We start from the raw sequence: 26,380 nt of genomic DNA on the forward strand, positions 1-26,380 counted from the left end.
GAAGAATCTAGGGCAGAAACTAGAAAAAAATCCAAACAATTAAGTAAAATAAAACCTTCCTGCAGCAAACAGAAAGTAAAAGAAATTGCACTCGGTACCCTACAAGCACTTTGCAGGCACAAAGAAAGGGTCAAAACTTCAGCGTCCACCCGGGACCGCACTGAGAGGGTGACAGAGTTTTGAGGAGGTGATAGAGTTCTGGGGAGACCCCAAGTTTGCTGGTACACGTCGCCCAGCCCGGGCTGCTCCATCTCTCTCAGCACTGGCTGGATCATGAACTTGCCTACACCGGTTTGGTTTATTTATTATTTCAGGATAAGCGTAGCTTCCCTTGTGCAGAGCCCTGTTATAATCATGTAAATGATGGTAAACTGGCATGGAAAAGCACGTTTTACCCCAAAGCAATGGATTTACATCAGGGTTGGTACACACGTTGTTTTCCTAGTTGTAAAACATGTGCCAGCAGAAGCCTCCTGCTGCTTTTATAGCACGTCAGTGAAACCTGAATTAAAATGTACCCTCTGCAAAAAGTTGTTAGGAAAGGATCTGCTTTTGCGATCATGGAAGTGCTTTTTACAGGCTGAGCCAAGGGAAAATGTGGTTTATCAAGTCAGACATGGACAGAGAAACCATTATTTCAGATTGTGATTAATAGCTTGCTCTGGGTAAGGTGTCTCTGTGAGGCAGGTAGTAAGGCACTGTGGATGTTATGGATTTTGCATTACGTGGAGATTCATGGCTCTCCAAAGCAGTGAAGCCTTTGCCAAGGTCCAGTGGTTTATTTTGGCTTTAACTGGTGCAATTGAACTCTCACTGAGTACAACTTAGCTGCAAGTGGAGCCAAAGACAAGCGTGCTCAGCTCTGTGGTACCAAACGTGGTTGAATCCTGCTGGCCGTAAGCGTAGGGTGCTCCTGTTCCCAGCCAGAGATACAGAACCTGCCCTCTAGCTGCATCCTTCAAGCCCTGTCTTAAAAATATATGGCATAGAATCATAGAATCATAGAATCACCAGGTTGGAAGAGACCCACGGGATCATCGAGTCCAACCATTCCTATCAAACACTAAACCATGTCCCTTCGCACCTCGTCCACCCGTGCCTTAAACCCCTCCAGGGAAGGGGACTGATGGCATGGTACAACCTAATGTCAAATACCAACTGTGTGTGCTGGCTTTGTAGAGTAACCATCCCAACAGGATCTTAGGATGATGAATCCGTTGGTGATAATGTGCATATTTATACTCCGGAGTCTGTAAAGGAGCAAGGAAGTCACACGATTAGCAAGGTAAATACAGCCCGAAGCTTGCAGCTTGTGGAATCCATTCAAGAACCAGCAGCAGGTCACTGGAGCACCCTCGGATGCTCCGATGTCAGAGACAAACGAATCAGCGTTGCTATTATTTTCCTGGATTCTATTTTGCTCTAGGGATTTGCCGCTCAACGCTCTTATAGGAAACGGCACCGGCCCCAATCTGCTCTTTCAAGTCTAAGAACTGACCTGGCTCTTTTGTTCAGAGGGAAGCGGATTTAAGGAGATCCCACGTTATGAATGGCGAGGCCGGGGGAGACAGGACCAGCCCCCTGGGGTGGCCGCAGCCCGCGTCCCTGCGCTTTGGCAGGAGCCCACCGGCCTCGTACGTGCTGTTCCTTCTGTCGCGCCGTCCCTGGGGAAGCGTGTGCTTCCTGCAGCCCTCTGTGATCTCTTTTGTGTGAGGCTGTTGTGCCTCTGCGCAGACTTGGGCTGCACAGAGGACTTCCCTGGCAATCTCTGTGCTGACACCTTCACCGCTCTTGGCCCGGCCACAAAGGACGAGCGAGGAGCCCCACTAACCCGCATCTCTCCACCCACATGGGACGAGGGGCAAATCTACAAACACAAAGAAGAGCTCCTGAGCCAGTGACACCTGAGAAGCTTTTCCTGGTTCTGCAGCCAGATTTTCCATCTCAGACGCTCCTTAGACGACAAACCCAACAATGACAAACCCAACAACTTCTTTCATCGCTAAGCACACAGAGTTAAAGGGAGGAGTAACAAGCACTGCAGTAGCGTGTCTCTGCTTCTAAGGGACAGAGACATCTTCTGGATATTAAAAACAGGACGAAAACAGTGAATGCCAGACAAAAAGTCTTGCTGCTACGGGCACATCCATCATATTGACTTTGGCAACCCTTCAGCAGCCCGTCAGTGCTGCAGTACAGAGTCATAGAATCACTAGGTTGGAAAACACCTCTTAGATCATCGAGTCCAACCATTCCTATCTGCCCCTAAACCACGTAAGAGCGGTTTGGAGCAGAACTGGCTCCTGGATGGGGAGAGCATTAGCCCCGCGCCTCGTGGCTTAACCTGCAAAGCAGCTGCCAGCCATCCCCTTCCATGAGGGATCAGCTCCATCCCAAAACTACCCGTGCGGGGGAGACCGGGAAATAAGGAGGAGACAGAGGTCATGCCCAGCGCTTTCTGAACAAGCCCTGTTTTTGAGTACAGGTTGCAGCGTAGTGCCTTGCCACATCACGTGTCCTTCTGCGTCCATGGAGGCTCAGAGGTCCTCTCTTCCTCCAGACCTCCCCACCAGACCTCAGCACAAGCCTCCACACCTTTTTAACCCTTTTTCACTCGTGTCTCCTTCGCAGGGACCATCAGCAAAGGCAATGGCTAGCGACGGCAGGGATTTGCAAGGCAGACACGAGGAGCTGGGCTGAGAACCAGCTCACGCCTGTCCCGTAGCCGTGTCTCACTGCCAGGGCAACAGCCACAACTTGCTCAACAGGAAGCATCAGCCCAGCAGAGCTGCCGCTGCCTCGTGAACCGAATCCCCGTTACCGCTCGAGTCTTCACTAGGCGCTTCTGAGCTGCTTGGCAGGACGGGACACGCTTGTCCTCAACCTGACTCCAAGAAAGGATTCCCAAGACACAATATAACCTGGAAACCACGCAGCAGGTACAAAAGCTCCTCAAAGTGGTACTGCCAGTAATGGGCTGAACTTGCTCTACCCAGGCTAGGTGAAGGGAACAGGATTTTTGAGGCTAGCTTGGCATGCAGGCAGGTGAAACAAGCATTTAGCTCTGCCTGAATATTTATTGCTTGCACTGCTGTGCTGAGCATTAGCATGTCAAAGATTCCAGATGAGCTCTGCAGTAAACAAGGATGGAGGTGAATGGCCAAAGGTGAGGCTTGCCTCTATGGCTGCAGGCTTTTTTTTCTGGAAGAGCCTGGGAAGGGAAAGCAGAGAGTGAAATTCCACAGAAAACTATTCCCATACTGGAGACAGTATGTCTGCATAATCCTTGGAAATCAAACCAGAAAAATTGTGGTGAGATTGTGAGCTGCAGGTCAACAAACTTGGATTTTCCTAGTGCCCAGGATAATTGACAGGTAATAAACGTGTGTTATCCTGGAATTTAAAGCTGGTGCTTAAATTACCTGCAAGAACTCACCTGGTAACACTGCAGGTGTGTGAATCCTTTATAAATTGTGGATTATATTCTACACCTTTCATTAGAAAACAAAGAAGTTACCACAAGATTGAAAAAAACAAACTATAAACAGCGGTGAAATTAAAAAGGAAGGATTTTGGCTAAGTGGAGGCTCAAGATACCGTTTTGAAGGCGTTTTTAATTTATCTCTGTGTTTGACTCTATTTACTCACCACCTTCTGTGATGAAAAGCCAAGTGCTTTTCCAGCAGTACTTTTAAATGAAAGCTGCAGCTCAAGCCAAGAGTGTACGAAGCCCAGCAGAACCGAGCCCAGAGGTCTCGATGGTGTCGGTGGAGCTGGCACAGCCTGTTTCCCCCAAGAAATCAGTGGGAGGCGTTGATCCTTCTCCAGACCAAAGGTGAGCGGTGGGAAGCCCAGGGGAACCTGGAGAGGCAGCGATGCCGTTTGCAATTCAAACTACTAGTAATTTCTGCGTTCCCGGCCAGAGCAAAACCCTCACAACTTCATACCCCAAAGAAAACAAACTTGTGAAGCGCCTGCTCCACAAGCCCTCAGAGTCAGAGCTTCACTCCCAATCAGCACTTCACAGCAAGGATAAAGAGAAGCGATTCTGCTCCCCGCCAAGCCCCGACAGTGCAGGGAAATGCGCCTTTATCCCAAGTGTTCAAAGCCATTCTGCCTTATGCAAGAATGTGACGTTGGGAGCTCCAAATGGATGCAGTGAGAAGACTTGAATTAGTGCAACACAACTGCTCTGAATATAGAATTGTGCTCAAAGTCTAGCGTAAAGCTAGGTTGAACGCAAAGCCTTCAGCCTGTTTTCTATGTACAAGGTGGAACCAAGACTGGTGAATAACTGTTTCACTCCTATTCTGCTTCCAACAAACACTGAATTTGCACACAATATCCACCCAAACCCCGATGCTATTATCACAGCCCCCGTTGTGTTGCTCCTTCCCAGAGAGATCAGATTTTTCTGTTCTGTCCAGTTTCCGTAACTATCAATTAAATTGTGACGTAAACCAAGCGCCAAACACTGCTAAAGCCCAAAACTAGGTTCATGTGGTTTCCATCCTTGCAAGACTTTTCCAAATCCTCTCTCACTAGGAATGTCTAAATCACAGCTGAAGGGGAAGAGCCCCGACTGCGCTATCCCATAGCGTGCTATTTATTATTAATATTCCTATCCCCTTTGTGAGCTTCAGAATGAACTCTCCCTTCCCAGAATGGCTCTCCAGGGCTTCTGCAGTGTGATTGCTCCCAAGGGCTGAGCTGTGCATAGGATATTATCATTACTCTTGCTCTGCTCTTCAACATGTCGGGGTGTTCGAACTGAATATGAGTAGCTGCATTAAAAATAAGCAAGAAGACACGCTCACTGCTTTCACTGTAACTGCCCTGGTTTGTAGTTTTTATTTTTCAGTTGTAAAAAGCCAAGTAGAGCCACAGTGGCAGCCTCGCTCCCCGGGAGCTTGGTTCTGTTGGCAGAGGATTCAATACATGCTGCGGAATCACTCACCTGAGGGGCTCACTCGCTTCCTTGATTAGAGCATGAGTGGCTTATTGTAAGACAGAAAGGATGAGCTGCCTAAGAAGCTCAATATTACAAAACATCAAGGTGGAAATGGGTTTGAGCTGCTCTACACTCTCTTTTGAAGCCAAGAGAAGAGGTGAAGTGGAGCTTTGCAGAGCTGGGGTACAACTGGCTGTGCGGAGCAGGTCAGGAAAAGCACCTGCTCCCACCTTAACTCTCTAGTCTTATTACTTTCTCTTTAACCAGCTTAAACTCATGATGTGTGGGTAAGGATAAAACCTCGGTCATCGCTATGTACTTAAGAAGGGAAAGCAGTTCACATTCTAGATACGTGAATAATGTTTACCCACGTTGGCATTTTACAGCTTTCCTTTTCTTCCTGCCGTGCTCAATAAAACCCACTGATTGCCCCGATAATCTGATTGTTGTCTTCTCTGGGTGACATTTGCTTTAGGGTCCTGCTACCCAGAGGCTGAGCCTGTGGTTTTCCAGCATCAAATTCTTAAAAAACTTACCTGTGAGGCTTCAGTTCTGACCTTTGCAGCCCACCAAGCCTGCCTCTGCAAGACTTCTTATTCTACTCATATTCCTTATGCTTCTCTACCATCCGCTGGGGCTTATATCTTTCAAATACAGCCAAACTGAAAACATGGTCCTTCCGAATTACAGCAGGACAGAAACTTCTGCTCTTCCAGGAAAATTTTAGCGGGGGGAGGTGGTCTCTGGAAAGCATGAGGGCTCTTAAAGGCTTTTAAGCCCATCGTCTCTAGGAAGATCTGCCAGGAGCCAGAGTGGCCACTCAAAGTGAGCAAGCAGGGTCGTCCAGAAGTTAAAATAGAATCACAGTCACAGGTCCTGTACATTTAGGTAGCAGGAACCCAGGAATCTGGGGTAAAATGATTATTAACAACTGGGGCGACAAGAGAGGATTGGCTCAGAGATAGGGGAGACTGAAAAATAGGTTAATAAGCTTTTCCAGAAACCAAGAGTTTCCTTTTTCATCACATCTCATGGAGCCACAAATGGGTTCACATTGGTTAAAAACCACATTTGTGAGTAGCACACCTGCCTCCGCTCCCATGGAAAATCTCTGTCTGGGAATGCAAGACTCCCAGTGCTCTTTCTGGGCTTTAAACTTTAGACTGCGCTGTCTTCAGCTTCAAATATAGATCAGGGCACGGCACTTTGCTTTCATCTGTCTCTGCCAGGGGTTCCAGTTCAACATGAACCTCAAAATGCTGGAATCCATATTTGGAGCAGCTCTGTGCTGACAGAGAGGTCTTGGTTCATGATGGGGTCAGAGGCACCGTGGTGATACAAATAAATCTCTCCCTCTCCAAGGGAAGAATGTGCAACAGCCAGGAAGGGAATGATCCTTTCCACCCCAATCTATGTTCTCTAAGCATCAGGAGACTCTGGCAATGAAGCCAAACTCAGCAGCAAAGCAGTCCTGGGTCTTGTCATCTCCCCATCTACAGCAGCCACAAATAATCCTGGGAAATATTGGCCTCAACTCTCATTTCCAGGCTCTTGCTGAACCACTTGCAAACACATCAGCATGGATTACGCACTGACAAGCTCCACAGAGAATCCAGCTTTTCCCAACAAATCAACCAAAGCATCTGGAAGAGAGCTGAGGCAGCACAGCCTGTAAGCATCTAACAGCTTATTGCAGGGATGGAAACACCAAGTCTGGCAGCAAGAGACAGCCGGGCTTCAGAATCTACTGTGCCTGAGCAGAATCTATTTTCTGAAAGATAACAAGGGAATGCACAGACATTAATATTTGAAAACGGCTGAACGTAGCAAAATCTGACATAAATAAGAACTGCCTTACATCCTTCCCAAGTTGATTCCTGGACTGTTCATTCTGGTGGCTCCCCAGAACGTGCTCCCCACGACAAAGACCCTGGCTCAGCACAGAAAACCTGCTGAGGTCAAGCCCCAGTGCATGGAGCCATTGTAATATAAATATTTGTTGTTTCTGAAGCTTTGAGCCACAGTCAGTGACAGCAGATTTTGTGTTTTGTAGCAATTACAGCTCAAGCAACAATTAAGGGGACAGGTCTTTAAAGAGCCAACACCGATATATTGTGTGGCCATTTGTTTCAAACCAAAGCAAACATGAACTAAAGTAGCTGCAATTAACAGGTATCTTGCTCCACGCTGGTATCTCCACACTGTACAAAGAACAGATTAGCTGACAGTAACGTCTCAGGAGGCTCCTATCTCTTTATGGCCAGAGAACGGGACTGAGACTCATCACATATAATTTTTACTCACTGGTCTGTAAGGATTTTTACCTTTCCACATCCCAGGACTCGAGAGTTTATCCCCATCAAAACAGTGCTGAGTGCTACCAGACGTGAAGGATAACATCTTACAAGCATACCTGATGTTGATTCAGGGGAAAACATCCTAAAAAACTCACTTATTGCAGTTAGTAAACATGCAGACAGGAATTACCAACCTTATTTCTCAGCCAAAACCTGGCTGGGACACAGGAAGATGGAAATGAGGTCTCAGTCATGCAGAGCTTTGAATGCCACCTGCACATTAGATGATCGTCTCTCTTTGGGTCACAAACACGAGTGGGGATTCAGGCTGGATCACAGCTTCCCTGAGCAGGGCTGGACAACCACGATTTCACCACACCAGGACTAAATAGCTCTGCAGAACCAATCTGGCCTAATTGTTAATTAGTTCTGTTCCAATGCTGTATTTTAACTCCAGTTCGTGGCTGGAGGCTGTATAAAACTCCTACCAAACACAGCTGTTGCCCCAAACTTTTTATAGCTCAAAAAAGAGGAGGACAGGCAAAAAGATGGAGAAAACAGATCAACGAGGGACTGGGAATTTAGACTGGCTGACACGAACTGCCTTAGTCCAAGGTCATACAACAGGGTTCTGCTCTTTCCATTTTAAGCTCAACATGACCCTGAGTCCCTGGTGGTGGAGAGATTGCCAGGTAGCAAGACAGGGTGGGCTCTGAGAGTTCCTTTGTAAAGACAACCGAGGTGCAAATATTGAGTCTAGAGCTTCTTAAGCAAACCTTCAAAATGAAGTGCGGTGGCAGCTTGAGAAAATTAGGACCTGCAATTTGCTATTTGATGCAGTCAAACTTTGTCCAGGAGATAAAGGAGCCCAGATCATCCAAACGATGCTGCTTTGCCAGTGGCATTGCCATGAGAAAGGATCAGCCCAGCACCAAAGATCCAGGGCTGAAACATGATATTTAGGCAGGGAAAGGCAAAATAGTTTGGATTATGTAAATCAGAACTTTTTCCCTCAGCAATTTTGATTTTTCTAGGATTGCCGCTACCATCATGAGACAAAAAGCTGCCTCAGTGGAAATTATTCTGGAGTTTGCAAGTGCTGTGGTTTTATCTGTGTCCCAAATGAACATCAATAACGCAGATTCTGAGGCACATCTTCAAACCCGTTCGTAACAAGGCAGATCCCAGCATCTCCGAAAGCTCTGTACGCAGACCGGGTAGTGGCAGCAGCACTCTATGTGCAGGCTGGAAACAGGAATTCTACCTGGGGATACTGCCTAGCATTTAGAAAGCTCTCCTTCAACTCCATGGAGAGTGTTCATAATAAACATCACTGTGAGCATCATTGCTGGGCATTCTGGTTATGACAAGGAGTCATCATTTTTGCCCTTTTCCATAACTCAGCCTTACCTGAAATTCCAACAAAAACTCTGTGTTCCCCAGCAGCGTCACTTGTCATTGCTTTCACTTTTTGACTGCTTTTTTATCTTCTCATCATTTAAGAGCTCCAAACGTGAGGCACATTGGTCTCTTCTATGTTCTTCCCTTGCCTTGGCACTAGGATGAATTCCTACTGCCTATCCAATGCTATTTGTTTCAGAAACCGAGACGTCTCCCACGCTCCTTTATCCCCAGGACAACCTTCTGAAAGGCATCCAAATGCATTGAAGTTAGTTAAAAAATGGAACTTGGTTTATTCAGGAAAAGAAGATTCGATCACATTTTCTTTGCTACCAGCACAGAAGAATCAACGAACCATGAGTATCCTAAAAATTCTCCAGGGAGTCCTGTCTCCCAGCTGGCTGCAGAGGAATCTGCTTTGTGTGCAGGTACTGGAAGCATCACAACAAATATCAGAAACAGAAAAAGATTTATTAGAAATATTACACAGATTTTTGCATCATACATTTTAATAATGTTAATATTTAAATATTAGCATCTCCAAATCTGGCAATGCCTAGTATGTACATTCTAATGTGCTCTTTGTATAAATTAGATTACGATGTAACATCTGTACCCAATAGAGAAAGCTAAAAGTACTTGACTGTTAGAGGTGAGTATCCCATACGACAAACTCAAGCCTGGACCATTAATCAATAAAAACACTGTGTCCAGCACTGCCCAATGAACTTGGCACATGTGCAAGTCAAAAATGTAGAGACCATCGGTTGAGAAAAAACATTAATTGCAGTGCAGTGATAAGCTTGAATCTACACCACACTGGTGGGTGAGTCTAAATGGCACTGGAGTCGGTAAAAACCAATACAGTCTAGCATAGTAGAAGTTATTGCTGGGTTTAAAAATGTCTTAACGCTCAGCGCCCTGAGTCTTTTTAGGCAAAAGCCCTGTTCTGACAGGAAAATGCATAATCTCATCCCATACAGACCCTGCCTTCTATCAGATAGACGTGGCACAGCTGGCCCCGTCAGATACTTCCTGCTGGAAGAGCTGGTACCAAAAGCACGGAAAGATGAGGGAGGCACAAACACAACAACCGGGTGAGCCAATGCTGGTATTTTCATTGCCAAGGATGTGGGAAGGAGATTTTGAGGAGCTCCAGGTCAGGAATCAAACAAGGACGAACCAATCATTCTGCCAGCGGGCACGTATTTGGACAGAAAACTTGCACATAACTGCTTGTTCACACAAAGAAAGAAACATTACGGAGAAAACCTGTAAAACCCAGCTCCAAATTACAAAAAGACCTGCCAAAACTCAAAGAGAATGTGTCTCACTGAGAGGAAACAGAAGAATTGACATAAGTCAAAAATCCGTTTACTTAGTCCAGCTGCCTCGCTGCAGCACAGGAAGAGCCAGGACACTTTTGTCCCCGCTGCATTTCCGCGACTGTCACAGGCACAGGAAGGGGAACCTGGCAAAGGCAGCAAGCTCTGTGCTGTCTTCCCTCCCCATCTTCTGAGACTGACCCCAGGCTGCACTCCTAGGAGAAACGTCCCTCAAGATGACAGTCAACAGGACTCTCAAGCTGGTGTCCTCTGCTCTCCACAAAGGCCCAGGTACGGATGTCCCATATATGCCCCTCTCCTCACACGATGGATGTTCACTCCACTCCATTCCATTGTGTACTTTCCAAAACAGCTCATCAGCCTTTCTAGAAAAGCTTCTCAAAGGGCTGACTCTGGGCTCGCTTCTCAACGCCTCTGTACCTTCCCAAGCCATGAAACAATTTGTACCTTCTAGGACTCCCCAGAATTCCTGGGAGTCAGACTGTATACTTCCCACTCTTTACTCCCCTTTCCTCCCTAACAGCTAGAGTACAACAGTCACACAATGCGATATCCTTCCTTGGAACTTCACTGAAATCCCCATCCTAACCATTCTTCTCACGTGCTCATCCAAAATTGGCTATTGTGGTTTCTTGTAGCCTGCTGGACTATCAAGACATACACACACTCACAAACACGTGCAGGTATGTTTAAGAGTGGCTGTATATTTAAGGAACATATGGTCACACGACAGAGAGATTTCATCTGCCTCCATGAGGGAAAGATCCATCGCTCCTAAGAGGCGAAGTCAGAAAGGATTTAGGTCGATCAGGCAAACTGTTACAGACAATGCATTACACCATCCATCCTCTATCATCACAGGTTCCGTTCTAGGACATTCTCAGAACTCTTTACATCCACTAGCTTAACTTAATTAGCAAACTCTCTAATTTTAAAGGCAGCTGGAATTTTAAAATTGCAGCTCAAATTTAAGAAGTCTTAAAAGGGCTTGTAGGTGTTCTGAAAATCAGGCTGCTCTGCAGCATTTTTTATGGGACAAATTTAAACTCATATTCAAATTTTAAGGCAGCATGAAAAAACAACAGGTTTTTCTGAAAATCCAGGTCTAGAAATGTAACTGCAAGGTTCAAAAGGAAGAAAAAATATGCAATTGTACCAGTAAAATGAACAAATAAACACTATTCCTAATCTCAAGAAATAACCTGAAGACCATCTCAAAGCAGCATTTCAAAATGAGATGTTTTGCACCATGAGGGGTCTGGAAAGTAACATTCATAAAATGGTGAAACTTAATAACTTCCTCCCTACTGACTGACAGCTCCTTGCTCCAAGCCCTAGCCAAGTAAAAAATTGAAGAATGTACCATTAGAATTGAGTAGAATTAGCATTTGGTCTCTGGTACTGGGGGACATGGGAGAACGAGCTGCAGAGAGATGACAGAACCATTGCTTTGCAAAAATAATTGGAAAAAAAAAGCTGCCAGCTCAAACAGAACGAGTTGTAAAGTTGGAATAAGTCTTGAAGAGGCAGATTAGAATAAATGTCAGAACGGCGCCTGGAGCAGATGACACTGACACACTAGATAACACATATTTAGTGTCCATCTGACAGTCACACAGGACACACGCTTGTAGTGACCAGGAGGTTAAGATGATCTCTCTTTTTTTTTTTTTAGATCGAGTGGAGCCCTCCGACTGTGAAATATTTACCAGACGCTGGGAATTAAAACAGTTTTTCTCATCCCTGCAAGTGCCCAATCCAAAGCCCGCTGAGGAATATGGAATTTTCTGTGTTGACTTCACTAGGCTTTGAACTGCAGCCTGCTGGAGAGAATCGGGATCCCTGCCAACGGAGACCTCCAGGGAAATGAGCCTCCTGCATCCATAAGGCAATGGAGCTCTGCAGCACAACTCCCTTCCTAAATGAAGGCAGCTTAGCAGCTCTTCTTCTCTCCATCTTATCATGTAACGGGAGACTCATGTCTGAGAACACTCAGAGCAACTCATCCCGCGCTCTCTGGGGACGGCAGAGTGGATGCAGAAAAACACTGGAGAGTTAATTCAATCTAGAAAGAACTCTCTTACAAAGAAATCGCTCTGGCCAGCATTTATAACTGCTTTCTCACAGTATAGGAGGACACAAAGAGTGCAAGGGCTCTGTAAGTGCGTGCCACTGTCCTTTTTTATCACACAGACTCTCAAAAGATTGGAATCGGATTTTCCTGTGGGCGATGGAGTAGAATAAATGTCAGATTCAACTAAGAGCAAGTGACGCCTTTCTCCTCCAGTGAAAAATAGCACACACTGCATTCCTCCGACTGCCTCTGTTCACCACACTCACTGACCTTGGCCACTGCCATCTATACCTTCATCCTGTATTTTGCCTAAGTCTGAAACAGGTTGTTTACTAATTAAATCATATTAAAATACCAAAAACAACAAAGGGGAGACCAGAGGCTGCGATCAGCCACCTACAAGTGCAAAAAAAACCCCTGAAATGAAGTTTCTTCTGTGAAATCTCTTGTTTCTATTTCATGGGCCTTTTTCGGGGAGTTAAGAACAGTGACTGCACACTATTATTTTTTGTAAGAGAGAATCACTCCTAGCTCCCCACGATTAACATCCACAAAGCATCAGGTCTGGTCACAAGGTTAAACACGCTAACTCAGCAACAATTCTCTTCTACTCGCACAATCCAAAGCAGCTGGGCAGCCTTCTACAAGGTCCTGCACAAAGCACGCTCTCCTAGACCTGCTCCTAGAGTAAATTAAGCAGCCTGTTCAATCCTGCTGTCCTTGGAGACAAACACAAAACTTAACTTCATGAGCTGAAGTAAGAGAAACGGGATAACGGAAATTAAACAATACCTTTCAGACATGTTACTAACAGTGTTATTGAGGTGGAAAGCTGCTCTCTGGCACTATAGAGACTTCCAAGACACAGAGAGGGGTTCCAGTTACATTCTTTGCGGCTTGTGGAGTTGCAAGCTTCATTGGTACTAATGTATTCTTGTGTTTCTTTACAGCGTAACATCACTTCCAAGCATTTAAGGGTGCCCTGTGCACTACATTTTATCAGCCAGGGCACAGGCTGTCTCAAGATTCATGCCTCTACACAGCTATTATGTATCTGTGCTGATAACACAGGATCAACGCAGAAGCAAATTACTCCACTCAATCCCTGCAAATATGAACTACTGAGATGTCACTGTATTGCTTAGAGTCATTACCTGATTACTGGCACCTTGCAAATTAAAGCTAGTAACTTCCATTTGTAATATTCCTATGATAACTGTGCCTGCACAGTCAGCTGGGAAGGATTCTTTCCTTCCCGTAGGAATCAAGTAATGAAGCTGCAGTAATAAAGCTATTTTTCCTTCAAGAGATTACTTCTGTTTGAGTCTGAAATGGAGTTCCAGCACCTAACAGGATACTACAGAGTTCTTTCACTAACTGGTGATGGAACAGAGTATGGTTTCCGAGTTACAAATAACCCTGTTATTAACCTGTTGGATAAGCTATGACAGCCAAACCAGTATACTTATTAGGTCAGATGAGTGACAGTAACTCAGGTTAAGGTTCTACACACTTGGGTGCATCTGTCATGTCTTTTAAAATATATGGAGGCAAGACAACAACATGTGTTTGGGATGAGTTAAGCATGTTTTGGCAAGAAAAGCATTTTTGTGAGCTTTTGTATTAATCTCCCAGCCTCCTTTGAGTGCCAGCACAGCCCACGCTGATGCAGAACTTCACTTTGTAGCAGGTCTCCCGTTGCTGCAGTCTGGTTTGAGGCAAATATTGTTTAGCCCAAGGGATCCTCTTCAGAAATACCCCATGCATGTTTGAAAATCCTTTGCAATTTTCAAGTGGGAATAAAATTACAGACTAATGTGGTTCATACAGACAGACAATGGATGTTTTTTTGGTTGTAGTCCCAGACGTAATCAAAATTATGGATGAGCTTTCTTTCAAACTAAGAGCTTGGGTTGGTTGTGGAAGAGGAGCAAGGCGATTTTTAAAGTGATCGAGTGCACCTGTAGCATTCTTTGTTCTCTTCCCCACTTCTGTCCACCACTTGCTCGGCGTCTCAGGTCTCAAAGTACTTGTAAATCTGGGCGACGTACTGCATCACACTCTGCCAGTCTGGCCGGTCTGTGTACATCATCTCACTGAGCTCCTGCGCAGGACAGACACGTTGGAAAAACTTAGTCAAGCACCAGTGCTGGCAACGCCACTGAGTCCTCTAAGTAGCTGTGGCTATTGAACACTACTTCTGCTTCCCTTCCAGAGCTCCTCAAAGCCACACACAATATAAAAGTCCATGGGTATGATTCACTAACCTGGCACGATTCAGAAACTCATTAACAAACTAGTTAAACAGCTATTTGTATTTTACATCCTGAAAAGATGTCTCCCATTTGCAAAAGATCAATTCTCCATGTAACTTCATTTTATTTAAATTGCTACTGCTTTGGTTCTTTATTTAGCTCACAAACCTCATTTTTTCATTCATATTAAATTTATCGCTTCCATGTCATCGTATTGTTGATTTTAGAAAAGGCTTTTTAAACAGTTTAACAAACAAAATATCCTCTGTTTCTTAAAACACTAAAACAAAAGGAAAGGAAATGGTCTCACAGACAAGTGTGCCCATGAATCATAGAATCATCTGATTTAGCTTCGAAGAGGAGGACACAATCAATACTTTCATTTCAACACTAGTTGACCTCCAGGAGTTCCATCAAATTATATTAATTCTACAATTCTACAAATTCTTTCTGGAAGTTTTCCTAACACTATGAACTTTCAGAGGTGCTGGTGCAGCCTCCTCTAGCACAGCGTGAACATTTGCAGTGCAAGATGACTGAGGGGACACAGCACAAGGCTTTGGAACAGTGTATGCAGCAAATCTTCCCTTGCTAAAGGAAGTTTACTCACCAGGCTGGGTTTGATGCCTACACTTTCAGCAGCTTGAAATGCTAACAGCAGATTTCTCTTCTGTAAAACAAAAATTCAAAAGGATTATCATCAAAGGGTGATCCCTGAGCCCTATCTCACATCTGGTTAATCAGTAAGTTTAAAGGAATTGGTATAATTGAAAATGGAATAACATGATGTTCAGTACTTCCACACAGATGCTTTTTTGTATTAGTAAGGAGTGCTTACAACCAAGTTTTGCCTTTGAACAGCTCATCTACTTACTCCAGAGCTACAGCCCTGTTTTTTGAGAAATAGGTTCTTGTGAAACTGATTACAACTGGGCAACCCCCCCCCGACATTGAGGTTCTGCCTTTATTATGATTGAAAGGTTTCTGAAGATGTGCTAATGAATATTAGGCATTCTTATATATAGCATAGCTCTTATTGTAAGACACTAGCCGTCTGAAGTAAATCCAGTAAATCCAGGTTCCTCCCCTTTGTGAGGGTCTCAACACATGTGGAATGTGCTGACATGGTCCAACTCTCAGACATATTGCTGTCCAAGTAGTTCAATGTCTGTCTGCCTACTGATCCAGCACACGTGCTATTAATTCAGGAGTCCAGAAATGCGTTAGCCTTTCAAAAAGGGATGCTGTTTGCACGTTTATCTGTAGCATTCACTCGACTTGTACAACTCGTCACTAATACTTTATCCAGTAGTCCCTGCGTTTCTCTCCAGGAGCTCACTGTTGGTTTCTTTCCCCTCTTCATCCAGCCTGCTTGCTTTGTAAATTCTCAACCGATACTTGTCTCTTAGTGTTGGTTCCATCCACTTATTTTTGACCAACCAAGATCAACAGCATTGCTCCACCACACGTCCATCAAAATGGATAATGTTCACCCTGAATTCTGCAAATGCTGTAGGAGCAGGTAGAGCAAAACTTACTTTATCCTGGCTGTTGAGCTCCTGGTAAGGAATATGTGCAGGCAAATACGTGTGCAGAAGAGCGCAGAAGGCCAGCCCATCACTCCAGCTACTGCTAAAGTTGGTAATATCAATATTCTGTAAGAGAAAACACAAACCATCCCTGAAGAGTGCTACACGACAAAAAAAAATCTCCAATCATTTTTATGCAGCCATGAAACAAAATCTCAGAGCATTAAAGGAACAGAGTTTACATTTTTCGTTCTCCACTTCTTTTTCATGTCAAGATGCCAAATTGGATGGCAAGTTTCAAAGTCCTGGATAGGGGATTATCAAGGAGTTAAATGTTTTTCACATCAGGTTTTCAACAGAGAGATTCTCTCTAGTGCCTTCTAGAATGTGAAAAATACCACGTGCGGCACATGCTGCAGCTGCAATTTTCCTGTGCTGGCAAGAGGTAAAGGGCTTTATCTGGTCCCTTTCAATTACAGAATGGCAGAAATAAGATTTCTCCAGCACCTACAATAGAAGAGATTGGTATTTTAAAATGGTGTTTTGTCATTGATTTCATGCTTCCTTGTCTCAGGATGTATAACAGAGAAGGATTTGTAGAATGATGAGGCAGAGTAATCAGTGTATTTGACCACTGTTACCTTTCTGATATCACGCAGCAGGTACATGCTTTAACGAGAATGTGCGAATAACAGTCATGTCGTGATTCAATCCCTTATATAAAGTGGTACCTAATGGATGAAATACTAGCATGGTCCTCAAGTCCTAAATAAGGAATGTGCTTACTCGTACGTGAAAGGGAGGCTCAAACTTGGCAACAGCAATGGTTGAACGGGCAGTTTTCCAAGAGTCGGGCAGATGTGCCCGGTTTGCAGTCACATGCATGAATGCATGTCTGCACTCTCTAAATCTTTATCAATGCAGCATCTTTCATCTGCACATCAGAGGGCATTTCTCAAAAGGCAGATAAAGAATGGGAAGCCTGCGATACAGAATGTAATCACCTACCCTAATTCACAAATGAGACCTAAGGCCTTATGAGAAGCAGCTGAGAGAGCTGGGGGTGTTTAGCCTGGAGAAGAGGAGGCTGAGGGGAGACCTCATTGCTCTCTACAACTACCTGAAAGGAGGTTGTGGAGAGGAGGGAGCTGGGCTCTTCTCCCCAGTGACAGGGGACAGGACGAGAGGGAATGGCCTCAAGCTCCGCCAGGGGAGATTTAGGCTGGACATTAGGAGAAAATTCTTCACAGAAAGGGTCATTGGGCACTGGCAGAGGCTGCCCAGGGAGGGGGCTGAGTCATGTTCCCTGGAGGGGTTTAAGGGACGGGTGGACGAGGTGCTAAGGGGCATGGTTTAGTGTTTGATAGGAATGGTTGGACTCGATGATCCGGTGGGTCTCTTCCAACCTGGTTATTCTATGATTCTAAGCAGCTGAGGTGAGAACAGAGGTTTCCTGATGCTCACTCTCCCACTACCACAGCACTGACAAATAAATGGGTCTGTGTCACTGATAACAAGTACAATACAAGATCTTTATGGAACAGAGACTAACAGAAACCTACAAATCTTGTCTTCACACATTTCCTAATGTGATATCAAGGGTAGGTTTGCTGCCAGCTCCAACAGGGGGGCAGCAAAAAGGAAGCATTTGGAAAGACACAAGTCTGGTACGGTTGTGAGTTCAAATGGTCAAACCCCATTTTTCTTCCTCTTGTTGCTCAACAGTGGGATTATTCGTTGCTAGTCACATAAGTTATTGCAATGGTGCACCCAGTTCCCTACTCGTGACAACTGAAGGATTTTTACCTTATTTACTGGCTAGACTGAAGTCCAGATCGTGCTACATTCAACTGGCAGGTTAGTGTGATTACAGAAACAGAAAGGGGTATTTTAAAATCACTCCATCTGCAAAGAACTCCTTTAAAATACAAAGATTACTGGGGGTACAGAGTGCACTCAGGGCTCTTCACAGGGACTCTCCTGCAAGGCACAGCTGCAGTAAAACACACGCTTGTGGCCCAGTTCTGATCCTGCGAACAAGGCGACGTTTCCAATGCACTAACTGGTCATGCCAGGAATTCTCATGGCTAAGTTCTGCTACTGCAGTAGCAGCTGTAGTTCCAAAAACACCAGCTAAAATCCAAACAGTGCACTAAGAGATATTGCTTAGAACAGCTCCTGGAGCACAGAAGGACATGACGGCACCGCATCACCTCTCACACGACATCAGGTGTGGAACCACCCTCCAATCACCCATGCCAGCCACATCTTCCTGTGTGCTGAACTCCAACTCTGACTTTCTGCCACTTCATTTTCTTTATTTAGCTATTATCCGGTTTCTTTCAAGACTCCCCAAAGGACAAAGCTTTTACTGCATCTCTTACAAAAGCTAATGCAGACGCGCTATAAACCCAGACAGGAAGCGTTTTAGCCCGTGCTCTTCACTTACGATGCCTCACCGAGACGTTGTCCAACCTGGACTTTGTCCAGTCAGATAGGATTTCAGATTAGTAATAAATGTCCATAACCAAACATGACTCAAATTGAAGCAGTACAGAATATTTTAGGTTAAAACACCCTGGCTGTAATAAATCTAGAGATCTAATGGGCCATCAGCAGCAGACATTACTGCACCGCGCCAGCCGCTACACTGGATTTTGCTCTATTAACATCTGCCAACAGAGATAAAAGAAAAGCGACAGAGTGGCTGAATACCATCACACACACACAAAAAAAAAAAAACACAAAAAAAGATTTTGCTCTGAAAACTGTCTTGGCTTTGCCTAATTCATAAAGTTGCGCCATGGAATACCAGCTTTGTGTTATGGAATTGGCTGAAGCTGGATTATTCTGCTTTCTTTACCTTTCAGACAAAGAAGTTAACCACTATTTACCAGTCTGCAGCTAGTGTGGAAAGGACCGACAGCCCAATTACAAGTGTTTTTACCGACACCAACATATTTACCAGTAAACAGCCTACCAGCAAATGCCAATTTCCCATTTTATGTTTTAGGACAGAAAGGCTAAAGGAGGTTTTCTCCCCAGCTCTGCCAAAGGCCATGGAAAGAGGAATAAACAAAGGCTTAGTTAGAGCAGCAGGACTAGAGCAAAAGGCAAGTCATATTTGTACGGGAACGTGATATCCTATCCTCATTTTCATGCTGCTGTTAAGAGAGAGACATATGAGATACAAAACGGTTCCTTCCTACAGTATTTATTTCACCAGCCCAGCATCAGTTTGATAAGTTTCACTCATCTTTATAGTTTTAACTATATCTAAAACCGCTTCTCCTCCTCCCATCTAGCCATACGTACAGATAAGAAGTACTGATGTCTACAATAATCATAGAATCAGGTCCAAAATTAGACCAGGTCCAAAAAGCCTCACACCTCCAACAGCATTGCCCAGCCAGTCATCTTCAGTAATTCTGGGATCCAAGTCTTGCAAACAAGCAGAAGTTCAAGGATGGGGTTTTGCCTGACAACATTTAAACCAGAGATGAAATCTGGCATGTCATCATCACACAGAACACCAACTCAAATCTGATATTTTTTTCCTAAATGCAAACTCAAAATGAACATTTGAAGGTTTGTATTTCGCTACACTGCAGCTTTATTTGTAATACCTCCCCGCTACAGCACACCAAGAACTAAGTCAAAATAGAGGCACTCTGATTTCTTGGAAGACCTCCGGCTCTGCTGAAGCCAGGAAAAAAAAAAAAAAAAAAAGAAAGGAAAACAATTTAGGGAACGAACACCTTGGAAACTATTCACTTCTCTTGATTATTTTGGCAGTGGAACCTGTCTCAGTCTTTCTGCCACTCCTCTCTGCTCCTCAAAACACAGTCCCATGAATATGTGGGAGCTATTTGTGTACAGAGTGGTTGTTAACGTTGCACTTCCAAACTGTGGGATGGAGATCCTGGCAATTCCTCTGTCTCCCAGCGTGCTTACAGCAGAACCCCCCAACCAAGGGCTGAAAAACTGTATGGGGCTTCTCACGAGAGACCTAGAAGTTAATCTGTATGGGATGGCACATTTCAGGAGGAAGATGCACCAGAGCATAAGAAGAATGAATGGAGGAAGAAATATAGAAATGGAATAGGGAATCGGAGCAGATGCACCACATCCATTTTATGCGGCACTTGGCCTGAGTCTTCCATTGTGCTGCTACAAAATAATTGGGAATCGGGTGATTTAATTGAAAATCTTAAAAGAACGTGAGAGTAAGGCCAGAAGAGGGGTGTTTTTACAGCATGATGACACAACCACCTTTACATGCACCGTGTGGAGGGGCAATAAGGAGCGTGGAAAGATGTCAGGGTATCAAGTTTGCTGCAACAGTGGTAGAGGACTGTGCAGAGCATAGAGAGGTATCCAGCCAAAAACACTTCCAGTGTAGTTCCCATGCTTCTTGTCAGTGAAAACAGTTTGTTCAAATGAAAGCTCAGGAGTGAACCACTATACGTGCACTGGGAATATTAAAGAGATTGGTATCTGGAAGCACATCAGGGAAGGCAATTATCAGAAAGTAGCAAAGCACCCAGTAGGGTTCATTTCTATGAATATTAAAATACCTGACATTAAGCAAAGTTAAATAAATAAACAAACAAATAAATAAATAAATAAATAAATATCCAGGCAATGTTGTTTAGAGAGTGAATGTATTATCTGTGGTATTAGTGGCAGGGTAAGTGTAAAAGACACTAAACACCTGCCAGTCACTAACCTTAGCCTCCCACCCCAGGAGCAGGACCTTTGCTTGCAGATAACAGAGCGCTATGAGAGCCACAGCAAAGACATGCAGGGAAATCTGTGTGATCTGTTCTCACTAAAAACAAATTCTTGTTTATCTGAGGATAAAACAACCACCCCATTAGATTTCTCTAGATCTTTGACTCCAAGTCCTCATTAAAAAGCAACAATGACATCATATGCTCTTCATTACAGCCCGAGTATGTTAAAACACTGACACAAGATACTCTCACAATGCAAATGGTACTGTGCCCACAGCAATGGCTCTCTGAGTCATAATTTTCTCTGTAATACCCAGAATTACAAATTATAGACATGAATCAGCTTGAAGGTAGGCTGGAATTCTGTGGAAGAAAGCCTACAACAAATATGCCTCTCAGAAGTCACTAGTACAGAACGGCACACCAGGAATGTGCCAGCGTGGTTCATTATTGAGGTTTGGTCCATACAGAATATATAATTTAATACTGAAGACAGACCTAGTTAAAATAAATACATTTGATTAAATCAAAGGGAATTGTCTTGTTTTTAATAGCAGCTCCCCCTGACCTGGCTCACCTTTCTGCAGTCCTTCCTGCTCATCACTAACCAGAGCCCCACACCTCCTCCACAGACCAAAACTCTCACAGCTCAGTATTTTGACGTGGTTATTTTTGACACAGATGTTTGAGCAGGAAGCTCCTTTTCATGAGCAACATCTCTGCAAATCTGAATTGTGACCTTTCTAATGTAAACCCTAACCAACGTTCCTTGAAAGGCAACTCCCAAAAATTCCCCTCCACCCACTCATCTTTATCAATAGCTGCATGGAGCTGCGGATCTAATTTGGATCCATTCCACCCTAATAGGCAGGGTAAATGCTAGCTGGCTACTGCCAAAGAGCCTATCAAAGGTAGCACACAAGCTTTGAGCTCTGGATAGGCAAGTACTAAATGCTTCCTAAGAAGCAATACAACTGAAGAAGGGCTCCTTTTAGCACAACTTAATCTTTGGAGTAAAGCAAACACTCCAGTTCATAAAAAAATCTCCAGCAAGATATGAAACATCTAGGCAATCTACTGGAAAATACGGGTGAATTAGAAGTGTGGTCAGGTCCAGTTAACACGGATGAAAGGCATGAATGCCTAAAAATTAAAGACTGCCTGGATTCTTCTGTAATTACAGGGTGCACCCAGATGACTTGGACAATTGCACACAGCTATTTTCAATGGGTAGCTGCAAGTCTAAAGTGATTTGTATATCACATTTAGTCCATCTACTACCAGGAACCTTTCGGAATTGTCTCACAAATCTTTTTCTCTACTCCATAAAGCAAAGCCTCTTGATTTAAAAAAAAAAAAAAAAAAAAAAAAGAAAAATCCAGAATAACTTGTGGAACTGCACTACTACTTATTAGTATAGAGATTAAGTGGCTAGCCAAGATTGGGAAGGAAGCCAAATGATCTCCTGCCCTCCAGGCTGTATTAATATCCCTAGTTCAAATGGTTCAGGGAGCTGCAGGCTCCATAAGAACCTTTCTTTTAAACTTTGAGTTTCTATCCCCAGCATCCGTATTTCTAATTCTTCTACCAGCCATGTCAACAAGTCATGCATCTTATTGCTGATTATACATGTATGAAACAATGCAGCTCAGATAACATAAAATGCTATGTGAAAACGCTGTTAAATTATGTAATTACAGCACAGTGAAATAAAGAACTGGTGCCAGCTCTTTAAAGGTTATCCCATTTATTACATTCCTTTCTATAAAGAAATCCCATTTCCCATCACATTTCTAGGTTCTCTTTGCTCCACTGCTGCCACACGTGTTGCCCTGGGTTTGCAGTTTATCATTTGCTTCAGCAAGTGTGAATTAATGAGCCTTCTTAGCACAGACAAGACATTAGAATGAGAGCTTATGACTACATCTTTTTGCAAAAGCATCAAACATCAATTTATTACAGCAGACATTTATCAAGCTTATTGTCATGCACCCTGCACAAAGATTTTTCACCTCCCAACTATTTCAGTCTCCCAAAAGACAGAGTTCTGAGAAGATACCAAAAAGCCAGGCAAGTCCATTTTTCCTCATTACCTTTCCTAGTTGAATCAGACTGGCAAGAATAGGTACCCTGATGCTCTCTATAAAATTCGATGCTCAAAACAAGCTCATCTGACAGGACTTGTCTCAGAGGCATCATTTGGAGTAAATTGTAAAACCATTCTGAACTGAAGTGTACAATCTTCAAGCTCAGCGCTTTCGTCATGAAGTATTGAGGAGGTCTGTGACCTCAACAAGGCAGTTTAGTTCTGGTATTTTGATTACAAAACAGATGTGGTGCTGCTGTAGCGAAGGTTTTCATAAGAATATAAAATTACGGTAGCACCAAAAGGGAGATATTTACGTGATAAAGTAATTCTGCAACCTCCTATCTCCCCTGCTTGCAAACTACTGACACCGAAACCATCTCTGTATCTATACATATGAGTAACTTCCCTAATAAGCCAAATAACCTCCATTCATGCCTATCAGATCTACTGCTCCCAGCACTGTGTGGACTGGCAAATATTTCACTGTGCTTTATTCACATCCTTTAGGTTTTATTTGCATTTCAATATATAAAGACAACTTTTTTAAAATGAAAACAAATTCTGGTGAACAAGGCTTGAGATAAGATGCTGGCACAGTGCATGTAACACACAGTGAAAGTGTTTGAACCTTTCCCAGCAAATAATATGAGTTGTTTTGAATGCAAATTACCCCATGACAACATTCTCATTACTAAAAATCCCTTGCTTCAAAGGTGTCACTAAAGGCTAGTGAAGTAACAGGGTTTTGTACACATTCCTCATTTTGGGTCTTAATTTATCACTTTGCACACCAGCTTCCACTTGAACAAGAGAGAGGGAGAGAGAAGGTATAATGCTGAGTCCACAGGGAGCTAGCTTTTTCTTACATGAACACACAGGCTTAAATGAGAGTTGGTGAAAGCAGAAGCAATTTTATGGATATATCTGGGTCATTTCAGAGATGATACATAACTTCTGTCACCATTACCTCAACCGTGACTGGTAATTCTGCAATTTACACCACTGGCACATTCAGTGGGTGGGTAAGAGAAGTGTTAATTGTATCTGGAGAGGCAGAGGTGGGCTACACAGCAGGACCAGGACCTAACAAGTTCTCCTTATTGTAATAATCCCGTTAGATTTGGTGAGTTCTTATTTTGCTACGCACCTCTTTGCTGCTCTTCAGTACAATTCACACTTGTTACGCTCACCTGCTGGGAGCCAACTCGGTGTCTCGGACACACAACTTGCCACACAACTGATGCTTCCATCAGTTTGCTCACCGACTCGTTTAAACGACACCTCTGCTGAACACCCCAGAGAGGAAGCGGACTGGGCTGTGTGCCTTCGTTCCCAGGGCTGCTAGAGCAGAGATGCAGCGGCAGAGCTCCAAGGACCACACAGAGACTCTGGGGAAGGAGGGAGAGAGGGAGAGAGAGGGGGAGGAACCAGCTCCCCTCGGTGTCCAAGACAGCAGCACAGCCACTTCCTGCGTGGAGCCCTGGTGCGGAATCGCTAATGACCACGCTGACTGCTCCCACAGCTATTTCTACTTATCTGTATCGAGTCCAGAGGCCAGCCTTGTCCTGGGAACCCTGGGCGGAGGGGTAGGCTGCAGACTACAGTGGGTTCGTGGTAAAGGATGGAGCCACGGTGGGGAGAGGTCTCGACAGCAAGGGATAATTCATGGAACAGGCAGCAGGGCTCAGCTCTCTCCCCTATTAAACCCCCGTTTGGAGCTGTTCCAGTTGGTGCCCAATCAATTCGGTGTTTTTCACCCATCGCCATTGCATCCAGGCAACACAAGGAAAGCGTCTTGGATTTCAGGATGGGTAGAATGTAAATGCTATTTTTAAAATTACCCAGTAGGGTAGAAAGTTATGCATGAGAGCACGGCATGGGCGTTTATTTCATCCCTCCAATCAAGAGACTTGTATTTGTTTACAGGATAAAGCCCCTTATGTGAAAAAAGGTAGAACTGGGCTCAAGTTATTTGGCTGCACTGGAGAAGCACATTTATGCATTGGCATCACTGTGAAGGGCTCTTGCACATTGGTAATGAACTGGACTACTCCCATTATGCCACGATTTGGCTGCTGCATTTATTTTCCAGACCCAGCTCCAGGTCCAGCTGGGGCATACAGAGAAACTGCATGTATGCATTCCGCTATAAGTGTTTCTATTTAAAAGAAGAAAATATTTATTCTGGGGAAAAAATGGGAATACTTGACATTTTAAACATGTATTTTCAGTAAAGCCTCAAGATTTCCCTTTTAATCAGAGCATCTTTCCAAATATTACTGAAACTCAACAATATGATATGATAATCTGTATTTTACAGCTAGGGAAATCAAGACAATGGCATTAGGCAAGACTGCCAAGGCCAAAAAGATGGTCCAAAGTAGACTTGGGAGCAAATCACATAGTGAATTTTCATTTAAACACAGAATAATCCCTCCTATCTCAATAGCTATTTCCAAGACACCCTTCAACTTCTGCACAGATAGGCAAAAAGTCAACATCCTTCTCCTCTGCAAAGATCAGAGAAGCCCAAAGAGAGCCAGAGATTTTAGCCATTTCTCAAAAACTCACAGAAAATACTAAGAACTTCCTGGAAAAAAACCCACCGCATATATATCTTACTTCTAAATGCCAAAACACTACAAGTATTGCGGATGCAGAGCTCTTCATAAGCACATGCACTCTCTCATACCAGAAAGGATATGCTAGCGTATGGTACTTTAGGGTAAGTGTCATTGTTTGCCAGAAAAGGACTTTGTTGCGTTAATGGTATTGGTAAATAACAGAACAGAAAGCTTTTTCCTGCTTACTCAGAAGGTTCTGCCCATCAGCCTCTAGTCCGGGACAGGCAGGTTGGTGCATCAGAAGAGAAATCTTCCCAGCCCTCCTCAGAAGAAAGAGCCTCTGCCATGAATGCTGCTTAGAATGAACGGGTAGCTGCCTTTCAAATCTGGGAGGGTTTTGTTCAGTGTTTTTCTTCGCCCACATCACATAAACTGGGAGTTATTTGTTTTGCTGTTGATCTTCAGCACACAAGAACTGTGGGAACCCTGTCTTTCCAGAGTGCGTGTGCACAGTGTGTAACAGCAGATGGGATCTACCTCCTATACCTGCTGCTTGAAAGATCTCACTTGGAAAGTTGGCCAGAAAACCTGTACATCCACTCCTCTGTGTTACTGCTGAATTACAGAATGCCACTGCTTATCTAGTTCTCACAACTAGTTATATATTTGGATAGAAATTGGTATATAAGAGAGAGATTGATTCAATTTGGAAACATATTGAAACAGTTTTATGCTATTTGTTGACACAAACACAAAAGGTAATGGAGAAAAGGGTTAGAGAATCACTCCCATACCCAAGGGCACATCTTATGATGAAGAAACAACTGGGTTCTTCTCTGTTCCTTCAGGACAGTGCACAGCTGTGCGGGGATTCTCAAGGCTTTAAAACTAAGACACCTTATGTTAGTATTATATTCTAGCCAGGTTCAGAGGTTGAGGGTTGATCCTGGGTTTTGTCCCATTTAGTTTTCTGATTCTTTACCAGAACTGTCAGCCTGAGCACCAGCCCCGAGGACTGTAGCAGAATTTGCAGTGCTCTGTTTACTCTTCACGGCTCAAGATGGTGAAGAACTGAAGCACAAGTGAGCCAAAGTGCTCAGTTAAGACTTTAAAATGATTGAGACAGTATTGCTTAAGC

General features: G+C 44.0%; 1 protein-coding gene across 5 annotated transcripts in view; it reads right to left on the reverse strand.

Annotated features, from left to right (window-relative positions):
- Positions 1 to 9,101: 9,101 nt before the first annotated feature.
- The window catches only part of SPECC1 (sperm antigen with calponin homology and coiled-coil domains 1), a 90,529-nt gene continuing 73,250 nt past the window's right edge, over positions 9,102 to 26,380 (reverse strand). For all 5 annotated transcript variants that reach the window (XM_069873866.1, XM_069873864.1, XM_069873863.1 and 2 more), the window contains 3 exons: positions 15,863 to 15,979; positions 14,935 to 14,994; positions 9,102 to 14,173 (listed from right to left, as the gene is read on the reverse strand). In XM_069873866.1, the coding sequence (XP_069729967.1) occupies positions 14,084 to 14,173; positions 14,935 to 14,994; positions 15,863 to 15,979 (267 nt within the window). In that variant the 3' untranslated portion in view covers positions 9,102 to 14,083. The remainder of the gene's footprint in view (positions 14,174 to 14,934; positions 14,995 to 15,862; positions 15,980 to 26,380) is intronic.

The sequence above is a fragment of the Phaenicophaeus curvirostris genome, chromosome 21, assembly GCF_032191515.1.
Source record: "Phaenicophaeus curvirostris isolate KB17595 chromosome 21, BPBGC_Pcur_1.0, whole genome shotgun sequence".
In the NCBI taxonomy this organism is placed as follows: domain Eukaryota; kingdom Metazoa; phylum Chordata; class Aves; order Cuculiformes; family Cuculidae; genus Phaenicophaeus; species Phaenicophaeus curvirostris.